At 36.4% G+C, this 12,399-nt stretch overlaps 2 protein-coding genes across 5 annotated transcripts in view; both read left to right on the top strand.

Annotated features, from left to right (window-relative positions):
* Nucleotides 1-12,399, top strand: part of LOC123556329 (nuclear factor related to kappa-B-binding protein-like) — a 144,369-nt gene that overhangs the window by 69,250 nt on the left and 62,720 nt on the right. For all 4 annotated transcript variants that reach the window (XM_053542559.1, XM_053542558.1, XM_053542556.1 and 1 more), the window contains exons 11-14: nucleotides 237-330; nucleotides 3,477-3,711; nucleotides 5,279-5,381; nucleotides 6,237-6,363. In XM_053542559.1, the coding sequence (XP_053398534.1) occupies nucleotides 237-330; nucleotides 3,477-3,711; nucleotides 5,279-5,381; nucleotides 6,237-6,363 (559 nt within the window). The remainder of the gene's footprint in view (nucleotides 1-236; nucleotides 331-3,476; nucleotides 3,712-5,278; nucleotides 5,382-6,236; nucleotides 6,364-12,399) is intronic.
* On the top strand, nucleotides 6,766-9,815 carry LOC123550611 (uncharacterized). Its single transcript, XM_053542563.1, has 2 exons — nucleotides 6,766-7,005; nucleotides 7,726-9,815. The coding sequence occupies exon 2, from the start codon at nucleotides 7,727-7,729 to the stop codon at nucleotides 9,179-9,181; it is 1,455 nt and encodes a 484-aa protein (XP_053398538.1). The 5' UTR covers nucleotides 6,766-7,005; nucleotide 7,726; the 3' UTR covers nucleotides 9,182-9,815.

The raw sequence follows: 12,399 nt of genomic DNA, 5'->3' as shown, positions 1-12,399 counted from the left end.
GAACTTTTTAAAGAGGAACTTTTTGAAAATTTAAAAGTGTTCTACTTGAGTGCTTTAATAAAGGCTAAACCAAAGAATCATTCTAAACATTTCATTTAATTCAAGTGGACAGCAAGTACAACTAACAAAACCAGTTGTAGTAATGTGTAACATGTAATGATAAATGGAGAGCTTGTACAAGTAACAGCTGTTGTAATTATATATGTAGCATGTAATGAATAGTGTCTGTATTGTAGGAGCACCCAGAATACAACACACAGAATATCAGCCTACAGGATGTGATGGCACGATGTCAGGCCAGTAGGAAAGGAGGAACAGAACCTGATGATGGTTAGTCTTAAATCTCACCTCATTTTTATATGCCTTTCAAATAGCACATACTATGAGATCACCTGCAGTACATCTATGTGTCTAAAAACATCAGGTTTTTTAGCTCACCTGTCACAAAGTGACAAGGTGAGCTTTTGTGATCGCGCAGCGTCCGTCGTCCGTGCGTAAACTTTTGCTTGTGACCACTCTATAGGTCACATTTTTCATGAGGTCTTTATGAAAATTGGTCAGAATGTTTACCTTGATGATATCTAGGTCAAGTTCGAAACTGGGTCACATGCGGTCAAAAACTAGGTCAGTAGGTCTAAAAATAGAAAAACCTTGTGACCTCTCTAGAGGCCATATTATTCAAAAGATCTTCATGAAAATTGGTCAGAATGTTCACCTTGATGATATCTAGGTCAAGTTCGAAACTGGGTTAAGTGCCGTCAAAAACTAGGTCAGTAGGTCAAATAATAGAAAAACCTTGTGACCACTTTAGAGGTCAAATTTTTCATGGGGTCTTTAAGAAAATTGGTCAGAATGTTCACCTTGATGATATCTAGGTCAAGTTCGAAACTGGGTCACGTGCGGTCAAAAACTAGGTCAGTAGGTCTAAAAATAGAAAAACCTTGTGACCTCTCTAGAGGCCATATATTTCACAAGATCTTCATGAAAATTGGTCAGAATGTTCACCTTGATGATATCTAGGTCAGGTTTGAAACTGGGTCACGTGCCATCAAAAACTAGGTCAGTAGGTCAAATACTAGGAAAACCTTGTGACCTCTCTAAAGGCCATATTTTTCATGGGATCTTTATGAAAATTAGTCTGAATGTTCATCTTGATGATATCTAGGTCAAGTTCGAAACTGGGTCACGTGCGGTCAAAAACTAGGTCAGTAGGTCTAAAAATAGAAAAACCTTGTGACCTCTTTAGAGGCCATACTTTTGAATGGGATGTGTATGAAGGTTGGTCTGACTGTTCATCTTGATGATATATAGGTCAAGTTTGAAACTGGGTCAACTGCGGTCAAAAACTAGGTCAGTAGGTCTAAAATTAGAAAAATCTTTTGACCTCTCTAGAGGCCATATTTTTCAATAGATCTTCATGAAAATGTGTCTGAATGTTCACCTTGATGGTATCTAGGTCAGTTTCGAAACTGGGTCACATGCGGTCAAAAACTAGGCCAGTAGGTATAAAAATAGAAAAACCTTGTGAACTCTTTAGAGGCCATATTTTTCATGAGATCTTCATGAAAATTAGTGAGAATGTTCAACTTGATGATATCTAGGTCAAGTTCAAAACAGGGTCACGTACCTTTGAAAACTAGGTCAATAGGTCAAATAATAGAAAAACCTTGTGACCTCTCTAGAGGCCATATTTTTCAATGGATCTTCATGAAAATTGGTCAGAATTTTTATCTTGATTATATCTAGGTCAAATTCAAAACAGGGTCACATGAGGTCAAAAACTAGGTCACTATGTCAAATAATAGAAAAAACGACGTCATACTCAAAACTGGGTCATGTGGGAAGAGGTGAGCGATTCAGGACCACCATCATGGTCCTCTTGTTTTTTTATGCCCCCAGCATCTACTGATGCGGGAGGCATATAGTGATTGTCCTGTCCAATCGTCCATCCATCCGTACGAAGTTAACCAAATGGGACCGTTACGTCTAGCATCAATACCCCTTACTAGAATGACGTGATACTTATGCAGATGTAACCTGTGACCATTCCTCATCTTCAGACATCACCTAACCTCAGTTTGACCTTGACCTTGACCTCATTTTGGACTTAGGTTGCTTTATATGGGCCATCTCTTGGTTAACCAAATTGGACTGTTTCGTCTAGCATCAATACCCCTTACAAGAATGAATTGATACTAATACAGATGTAAACTGTGACCATTCCTCATCTTCAAACATCACCTTACCTCAGTTTGACCTTGACCTCGTTTTGGACTTCGGTTGCAAAATCTATCGACAAGGATGCCACTGGGGGCATCAAGCGTTTATTGAACGCAGCTCCCTGTTCTTGGCTATTTTTATAGCCGTTATTCGGCAATATTCCTAATCCCAAAATGAGTGCAAACATTTCCAATCTACATTCAGAAAAAAATTCATCAAAATTGCTCAAACATCATTGACCAAATTACGGACAATTTTGTAATGGAAGTATGTTAAAGAGGTTGTGCAATGTGAAACAAGTGTATGAGAAGGTGCTTAAACACATCCTTACTATATCCTGTGGGACTAAATAATTCCCAGTTTGGAACATTTAGGCATCAAAATTCCCAATATTTGTGGGTATAGGCTATGTTCCCAAAACAGCAAGAAAAAACCCTGAACATGTCAGCTTTCCAACTTTAACGGTCCTAATTTAATGTTTACCAGACTTGGTCACAGTATTTATGGGCATATATCTCTGCAAGGTACTGCTAGCGGAATCTTCCAAGTCTCTCTGGAGTTATAGTCCTTGAATTACTCTATTTGCAAAAGTTGCCAGTGACTAGTCTTTGAATTAAGCAGTTCTTCTACAGTGTTCACCAAATATGTTCACAGTGTCACTTGTCCCCTATGTATGAAAAAGGTGGGGGACATTCTCAAAATCCTGAGGACAACAAATTTTGACGATATGTTATTAATGTAAATCAGTAATATTACTACAATTGAAGTCTTTATTGTAGTCCAGCCATTGATACTGGTTAAACTAACTATGTTGTTTCACCTCTAAACTGGAAGGATGAAACTAGCATCAAATGTTAACTTAAGTTTGTAAAGATGATGTGTCAGGTGCAAAGGTTCAAGGTCGTCAATATGAGGTTAAAGGTTATGATCACAACATTTCACCTTCCCTTTATAAAAACTGTATTAAAGGTTATTATCACATTCAGTGATAGCTGTAGTAACATCATGAAATTGTATTTAACAACAAATATGTTTGTTTGGTATGTGTTGAATGATATCTTACTAAAGTGCTTATTTATTGCATTTAGAAATTCTTGAACAATTTGATAGTTTTAAACAAAAGCAAATTGAAGACTTTATATAATGTTTGATTTTTGTCAGAATCAATAAAGACTTAGTAGAATGTATATATAGAAGTCAGAAAACAGAACTTTGTTTTTAGTAATAAATGCTAGACAATTCTGTATGTTCTTCAGATGATCTTGACTTTCCGCTAATGTCATCATCTAAAGGGAAAGTAAAAAAGGAGAAGACAGAAAAACGAGTTAGAAAGAAGACAGCAAAGAAAATACGTGACATGGATTTTTCTGCTGCTTCATCAGCTGCTGCTGCTGCAGGAGATGCAGATGATGATGATGATGAAAGTAGAACCAATGTCAGTATTGATATAACAGAAGATGATACTAGCACTGTAGATCAGTTTCCTGTACAGTGAGTGTTTATCTCTTCCTTGAACCTTTTATACCAACTTGCATAAATGTCTTTGCTTACTTTTTTACCCATTTTTCCAAACAGTGAATGTCTGCTTAATTTTATCTCTACTATTCGTAGAATAACGAGGGCTGTTGCACTCACTCCAAAGTCAATGTCTGTGTTTTGTTAAGTTTTTATAAAGTGTAGTATCTTCTTATCTTCTTTGTTACTTAAGATATTCTATTGAAATTTGCTATAATTGCTCAAAGTGACAACATACATTAGTGTGACCGGTTGTGTAACCATACCTACCATGTTTATAGAATTATGACCCTTTTAACTTATAAATAAATATTGGTTAAAGATTTTTTATACAATCCACTATTGTTTTCTTACTTAAGATATTCTTGCTTGCTCATAGTATCGGTGTACGTAAGTGTGACAAGATGTGTCAATATACATGCCTCTTTTAACTTAGAAATTCTGGTTAAAGTTTTTCAAAGAGAACAATATTTAAGAAATAATAAGTTTACAAGCATGGTTTATCGTAGATTAACCTGTGTTTTGAGTTCTTATGTGTTAGAATATGCCACGAAGGCCATAGGCCTAAGTGATATATTGTTTTACATAAGAATGCAAACTTTGGGGTATTCTACGATGGATCACACTTGGGAACTTGTTATTTCGATTCTAACACGACATTCTGGTATCAACAGCGTTCGAAAAAATGGTAACTACTTTTTACTACATAAACTATACTTCATGCTACGCACCTGGATCGTTCTATACATAGATGATAACGTCACTACTTTGCACCCACATTGGTTATCGCAAAGTAACTGTTGATAGATTTTCTCCTATGTGTATATAGGTTATTTGCTGGTCGTGTTAGAATATATTTTTAACCATTGCAGATATTTTGTTAAAACGTCACACTCATCTTTAAGGTAATCAGGTAATAATAAATAGAATTCCACACCAGTTCCCAAAACTCTTACATGATATATTTCAACAAAATTACCCGCCTTCTTTTACATAGAAAATCTAGGTTGAAGTTTTGCATATAAAGTGCACCCTCCAAAGGCAGTGCAAATATTGAATTGAAACTTCACACAAGTTATTTCAGGCGGATAAAAACATGGTGACAAGTTCATGTCCTATAACTCTGAATTGTATTTTGACAAAATTGTGCTTTTTGGATTTGTAAACTGCAGGTTGAAGTCTTTGCATGGAAATTACCTTTTTATCTCCAAAATCAATGCAGATACTTGGTTGAAACATCACATAGATGTTGGGTGCAGCATCATCAAGCCCCATAAATCTTAAATGCATTTTTACAATATACTTATTCATAGATTAGAAATGTACAACCTCTTTGTATTGTTCAAATTAATTGAAACAAGTTTCTGCTATATATTATTTATGAAGTAGATCTATAAATCATTTATTTTTAATTATAGATAAGACTTCTTTAACTTTCCTTATTGTTTTTCAGCCTTTTGAAAGAACAATCAGTGATGGCTATTTTGTTGAATGTCCCACTGCATTATCTTGGGATATGTTTCATTTGTTTATATTTTTACAGAACCAGTAAAACAAAGGATGATTTGAGTCAATGTCCTAGCTTCTTTAGTTTACTGAAAAATATCATAGTGCACTCACCTGATAACAGAATCTCTGCAGTAAAGGTGAGTAGCTAGTTGATTTCTTGCATGCTGGACAGGATTTTCCTGTGCATTCAGGTGCTAGAAAAACTCATCTTACACCCAGGGGTGTAATATGACTCACGTGCTATCATTTATGAATGAATGCGTAAATTCATATGCTACTATAACAAAATAGCACCATAAAGAAAAACCGTTTTTCTTTATATCTTGTACAAATTGAAGAAAAAGGCATGCAAGAAAAACAATCAATTACTGGCAGCGGATAAAAATGGGAATATGCGGCACATTGGTAACTGTTCAGGCGGTAACTCGGAAGGATCCTCGTTACCACCTAAACAGTTACCCTCATGCCGGATATTCCTATCTTTAACCACAGCCAGTGAAAGATTCTTATAGTATTTTCCAAATAAAGACATTGTAAGATCTCCTGTTTAAAAGAAAAGTGTTACAGCTGAAAATGTACAGTGTTTGAACTGCATTTGTATAGGCCTCTTGGATAAAGTACAGGTATCTGACTTTAAGTCACTTGCCCCTGACAGATGCAGGTTTGAAACTTAATTGAGGTGTAGAATATTTCATCTGAAGATGTCATGCAGCTGGCTTGCAGAAGGTAGGTGGTTCTACCCAGGTACCCACCTGGGATTAAATAATGACTTGAAAGGCACCTGAGGTCTTCCTCCACCATCAAAAGCTGGAAAAGTTGCTATCTGACCTAAATTTTGTCTGATTTTAAGCCAAAGAAACAGGAAAAAAATGAACACCATTTGATAAAAAGTAATCATAAAATGTCTTCGATACAGCTGACTGTTTTGTGTTGTATATTTATGGCATTATTTTTTGACATATTATTTTCTACAACTTTGTGTATTATTACAGTTGGAGGAGAGAGTACGAGACTGGCAGGAGTCTCCGTTCAGTGATGAGTGTGCCTGGGTGTCAGCACAGGATGACTGGGTGGACCTTGTAATTTCAGCACTCAAATTTCTTGCTGGGGAAACTATAGGTGTATATTTTGTTTTATTTGTAGACAGAAATGATTTTTGTGTATTAAGATAGTGGCTAGTTGTGTGCACTTAAATGATATCATAGATGTGTTGCTGAAAGCTGTTACATTGCATGTTATGCAGTTTCTCCCATTTATTAATGGAAACATTCAATGATTCTTCATTGATTCAGGCTGTCTGTTTAGAAGGAGCTATGTGGTGTACATGTATCTTAATATTTCTCTTTGTTCTGGGGCGGGGGGCTTTTTCTTGCTCTGTGTTTGTGGTCAGGTGACTACCTGTTCTTGTAGAGGATGAATGTTGTGTCCTTACATGGCTGCATTTGTAAAGCACTCATAATAGTCCAGTCAATTTATATTTTGACCTAAAACTAATTGCAAAAGTAATGCTCACTGTGAAAATACATTAAGTATGCTTCAACATTTACAGAACAAAAAGTCTAGGAAAATCTAATAAGTGGAAAGCAAAAAATAAGACATTTTATTTCACTGAAAATTTTGCACAAATTTTTGACCCGTTCGGCTTGCCATACCATACAAAGCGTTTGACATACACGGATTGATCATGAATGTGCGTCTGTAGTTTATATTGTAAACACGGCCGAAAATCGAAAGATAATCGACATACTTGCTATTGTTAAGGTAAGTAATCAATAAATACTATTATTCATTTAAAAAACTTAAAAAAGACATGCATCCAGGTTTTTAAAATAAACCCTCTTGTACTTGTTTACCTGTTATAATACGTTTTCGCGAAGTATACGGCAGATCAAGAAGGCTGCCAAATAAATGGTCATTAATCAAAACGGTCATAAAATTACATTTTGTTAAATCATTTTTATAAAAGGCTTTATCTTTCTGTATCGTCAAAATGATACACAAGAATTATATACCGCCCCGAGAGTTTGACAATTTTTCAAACTATGGAACGCCGTTTACGCAAAAATTACGTATTTTCTCTGTACATCTATGTTCATGAAAACGGATTACGATTCTGTTTAAATATCAAATATTTACGTTGCTGAGAATTTCAGATGGCAAATTATTTGTCAGATGGTTCACTACTTCCATCCGTTTGTTTATCTGTCCTGTCAGTCTCGAAATCTGAATCTTATTCTGAATGTGAAGTTTACTCAAAACGCATTGGAGCTATGTTTATGAAATCTGGCAGTAAAAGAGAAGTGACATCTGACATTATAATTAAAAGAAAAAACCCTTAGTTAATATCTATTTTCATGAGAAATTTAATTGTATATTAAATAAACAATGATTATCTTAAACTAGAAACTTAAAAAACTTTATTAGAATATTAAAATGTGACATTTTAACAAAGAATTAATTTCAGTATTTTTTTCATTTCAGAATGGATTCAGCAACTGGGCTATGCATAATTTGTAACCACACCCTAGATGACGGCACAAAAACAGTACAACTCACACAAAAGGGATGCGATGGCATAAACACCGCCAGTGAAAAACGCAAAGATTCAATATCTACTATACCTGGTCAATTCGTCCATGTTGAATGTAGAAAAAAGTACTGTAATCCAAATATAATTGCTCGTGATGTCAAAGAACAACAACAAACAAATTATTCAAGATCTTTAAGATCGAAAAATGAGACATTTATATTTAAAGAAAACTGTTTATTTTGTGGTCAGTTTGCCAAGTGTGATGGTAAAAAACGGGGCTATGATGTGTATCCTGTCAGAACATTAGATTTTCAAAAAACAATCTTAGACATTTGTTCTACTAGAGGAGATGCTTGGGCTCAAAAAGTGTCCGCTAGAATAGAATTTGCTGCAGACTTACCCGCAGCAGATGCTGTATACCACCAGACTTGCAATGTCAATTTCAGGACAAATAAAGACGTTCCAAAGTATTTTCAACCTGATGTTGAAAAAACACAGGCACGTGGTAGACCAACAGACCAGGATGCATGCACAGCTTTTATGAATGTAATAGAATACTTAAAGGAAAATGACAATGAACAAATTACCATTACAGATCTGGTGGACAAAATGAAGGAGATGTGTGGAAAAAGGGCTTATAGTGCTTCATACACAAAACAAAAGTTAGTGGAACACTTTGGTGATTCTGTAATAATCACAGAAATAAACGGCAAGCAAAATGTTGTTACTCTTAGACGGACTGCATCTTCTATCTTGCATGACTTTTATTGTCAGTGTAAATCAGACAACCCAGAGAATGAGAAAGTTAAATTAATAAAGACTGCAGCAAAATTGATAAAGAATGATATCAAATCAGTAAATACAAATAAAAACGTATATCCGAATTCACATGACATTTCGTCTGCTGAAGCCAATAAACAGTTTATGCCAGATAGTTTAGTGCAATTTATGCGAGATCTGTTCAATGAAAAAGATGCTGATACTAAAGTGTGCTCCATAGGTCAAGCAATAATGCAGGCCTCACGTCCAAGAATGATAATTGCTCCTTTACAGTTAGGACTTGCAGTACAATTACACCATCACTTCGCCTCAAAATACCTTATTGATGTATTGAACAGCTTAGGATTTTGTGTTTCTTACTCTGAAGTCCAAATGTTTGAATCTTGTGCAGCTGTTTCAAACAGAACAAATATTGAAAATTTTCAGAATGACATGTTCATCCAGTATGTTGCAGATAATGTAGATCATAATCTTCGAACTCTTGATGGGCACAATACATTCCATGGTATGGGCATGATTGCATGTGTAACCCCTGGAAACTTCGGTAATAAACCTATTATGCGGCAAGTTGTTTCTTCAGATGATCTCATCTCTGCTGGAAGAATAGATATTTCATTCTATCGTTGACCAGAAGCTGCAAAGTTGTCAATTAACCTGTCGGATCTAAACAGATTTAATGTGTCAGACAACATCATCAAATTAACTTTCCTTGCTCAGGTGACTTGGCCTCTTAGAAAGCCAGGCCCAGAATGGTCAGGCCTTATGCAGATGGTAAGAAAGGGGGACTACCCTGGAAAATCTTCTGTTGTATTCCTACCCATGATTGATATGGACCCAGGTGATATGTCCTGCATATACACAACTCTTAAATACATTAGTAGCCATGCTTGCCAGTACAGACAAACCGCTATTGTAACATTTGACCAGCCATTGTATTGGAAAGCAGTGACGGTGATTTCAAGTGAAAATGACAATAGTTCAATCAAAGACATAGTGGTGCGCATGGGTGGTTTTCATTGCATTATGAGCTACCTCGGGGTGTATTGGTCAGCTTATGTCAGGCTCAGGATTGAGTGATTTGTTAGAAACAGTTTATGCACCAAATGTAATCCCTCACATAATGGGTGGAAAAGCTGTTGCAAGAGCAGTAAGGGGACATTCACTTGCAACCAATGCTTTAAATATTCTGTTGATGCGTCATTGTTCAGAGACCTCCCCACTTGTTGATGCCAACAATAATGATGAAGTCAAGGAAACAGGAGTTGAATGTGAAAATAGTACAATGAATGGGTTTGTAGATCTGTATTCAAAGTTATCTTCTGGTGAAATTACTGTTGAGGATGTATACAAGAATGATCTTCTTGATGACTTCTATAACTCATGGTTAACTACAAAGCAGAGACTCTTACAATATCCAACTGCAGCATTGTGGATTCAGTATCTAGAAATGATGGATATACTACGCAAGTTTATAACAGCAGAACGAACTGGGGACTGGGAGCTGAGTTTGCAATCGTTGAGTGAAATGCTGCCTTTCTTTGCAGCTGCGGGCCACAACCTGTACCTAAAGTCGGTGTATTTTTATTTGCAATGTATGCAAACCCTTCATGAAAACCACCCTGATGTATATCAAGCATTCATGAAAGGCCATCATGTAGTACGCCGAAGTGACAGATACTGGGCGGGATTATCACCAGACCTTGTCATAGAGCAAGCTTTGATGCGGTCAGTCAAAACTACAGGAGGAATGACTCGTGGAAAGGGACTGTCAGAAAGTCAACGTGCACAATGGTTATTATCGATGCCTTCATGTGTTGAAATTAACAACGCCATGCAATTATTTTGTGGGAAAGAATTTCAGACCAGTCCACAGCATAAAGAACTAGGCAAATCCCGAAATGAAAGAGATTTCAAAGATACCCAGATTTTCTTGTCATTCTTAGAAGAACGGAATCCTTTTCGTGAAGATCCTCTTCTGTTCAACATCGAAACTGGCGTTACAACAGATTCAACGGTGAATGCGCATCAGGCAAAGATGGTTGGAAACCAAGTTGTAGAATCAATGATAGGACAAAATGTTTTTGAAGTTAGTTTCAAAAAAAGTCAGAAAGCAGTCACTTTAGATGCAGCACAACAGCTCAAAGTTGATAATGATACAATAAAAGTTGACCCACAGTTACTTTTTCAAAGACTGTCAGCAGCAGCACAGAGGTTTATAGAAGATATGCCAACTGTGTTTTCTTATGAACTTTGCAGTGTACCGTCCTCTTTGTTTGATACAACAGGACTGATTAGAAAGTCACAGAAGTCACTGCTGGCGGATGCTATATGGGCACTTGGAGATTGTAGTGTTGTTGAAATACTCGAGACGAACAAATACATGTATGTCATTGACGGTGGTTCCCTTCTGCATCATGTTCCATGGAAATCAGGGATGTTGTTTCAAGAAATATGTGATGCTTACATTCACTATATCTCTTCTAAATATCCTAATGCTTTAATTGTATTTGATGGATACCAGTCTGGTCCAACTACTAAGGACACAGCACATGTGAGACGTAACCATGGTGTTACCAGTACAAAAGTTTACTTTACAAAGTCTACACCACTTGCAACAAGGAAAGAGAAGTTTCTAAGTAATGCAGAAAACAAACAAAACTTTATTTTCATGCTAGGAAAAGAACTTGAAGAGAAAGGGTATGGTGTCGTTTATGCAGATAGTGATGCTGATGTTTTGATTGTAAAGTCTGCTATAGATTTAGCTGACACAAGAGATGTTGTAATTATAGGTGAAGATACAGATATTCTTGTGCTTTTGTTGTACAACATAAACTCCGATCACAAACATGTAATATTCAAATCAGCCCTTAGGCAAAAAACATCTAAACCACAACGAGTATGGGATATAAACAAAACCAGATATGTTCTTGGTCTGGCACAGTGTAGAAATGTTGCCTGTTATACATGCATTAACTGGGTGTGATACAACTTCACAGTTGTTTGGAATAGGCAAGGGAACAGCACTGAAGAAATTTAGATCTGATGAGCGACTTGTTGCCCTTGCTGACGTGTTTCTAACACAGTCCAACAAGGAAGATGTAATGATTACATTGTAATCAGTTGTGGAGAGCAAATTCTTGTTGTTCTGTATGGTGGATCGCCGTTGGAAGGTCTAGACGTGTTACGTTTCCGGAAATTTACCACGAAAGTGATGTCAAGTTCTACCCATGTGCAGGTGCAGACATTACCACCCACATCTGCAGCTGCCAAGTATCACAGTTTACGTGTGTATTATCAGGTACGTGAATGGATGGACAGTGAGACCAATCTTTTGCCAATTGAATGGGGCTGGGCACTGACACATAACATGCTCATGCCTTTGAAAACTGATCTTAAAGCTGCACCTGATAATCTGCTTAATATGGTCAGATGTAAATGTAAACAGAACTGTGACTCGAGAAGGTGTACTTGCAGAAAAAACAGACTAGAGTGTTCCTCAGAATGTGCTGAATGTAGGGGTTTAAGTTGCACAAATGTTTCAAAGTTCACAGACTTGGACTCGGACTTGGACAGTGATTAAGTCTTCATGACAAAATATACATGCAACTGAGTTTAGGTAAAACTGTAATATCACGTTACGTATTTAATTGACAAATTGTGATTATTTCATGACATACTTTTAATACACATGGTTACAGTCATTTCCGAAAACAAAATCAAATTATTTTTTTTATTTGAGCAACATTTTTGAGCTTCATCATGCGAAAACCATACTAATTGCGACCAGTATGGATCCATATCAGCCTGCACATCCTAGCAGTCTGATGAGGATCCATACTTTTCTC

This window comes from Mercenaria mercenaria, chromosome 5 (assembly GCF_021730395.1).
Source record: "Mercenaria mercenaria strain notata chromosome 5, MADL_Memer_1, whole genome shotgun sequence".
In the NCBI taxonomy this organism is placed as follows: domain Eukaryota; kingdom Metazoa; phylum Mollusca; class Bivalvia; order Venerida; family Veneridae; genus Mercenaria; species Mercenaria mercenaria.
The sequence above is the reverse complement of the archived record's forward strand: the minus strand, read 5'-3'. Positions and strand labels throughout refer to the sequence as shown.

What these genes read in the sequence shown, in the direction of transcription:
- LOC123550611 (XM_053542563.1), top strand. Translation starts at nt 7,727, where the DNA reads ATGGATTCAGCAACTGGGCTATGCATAATTTGTAACCACACCCTAGAT.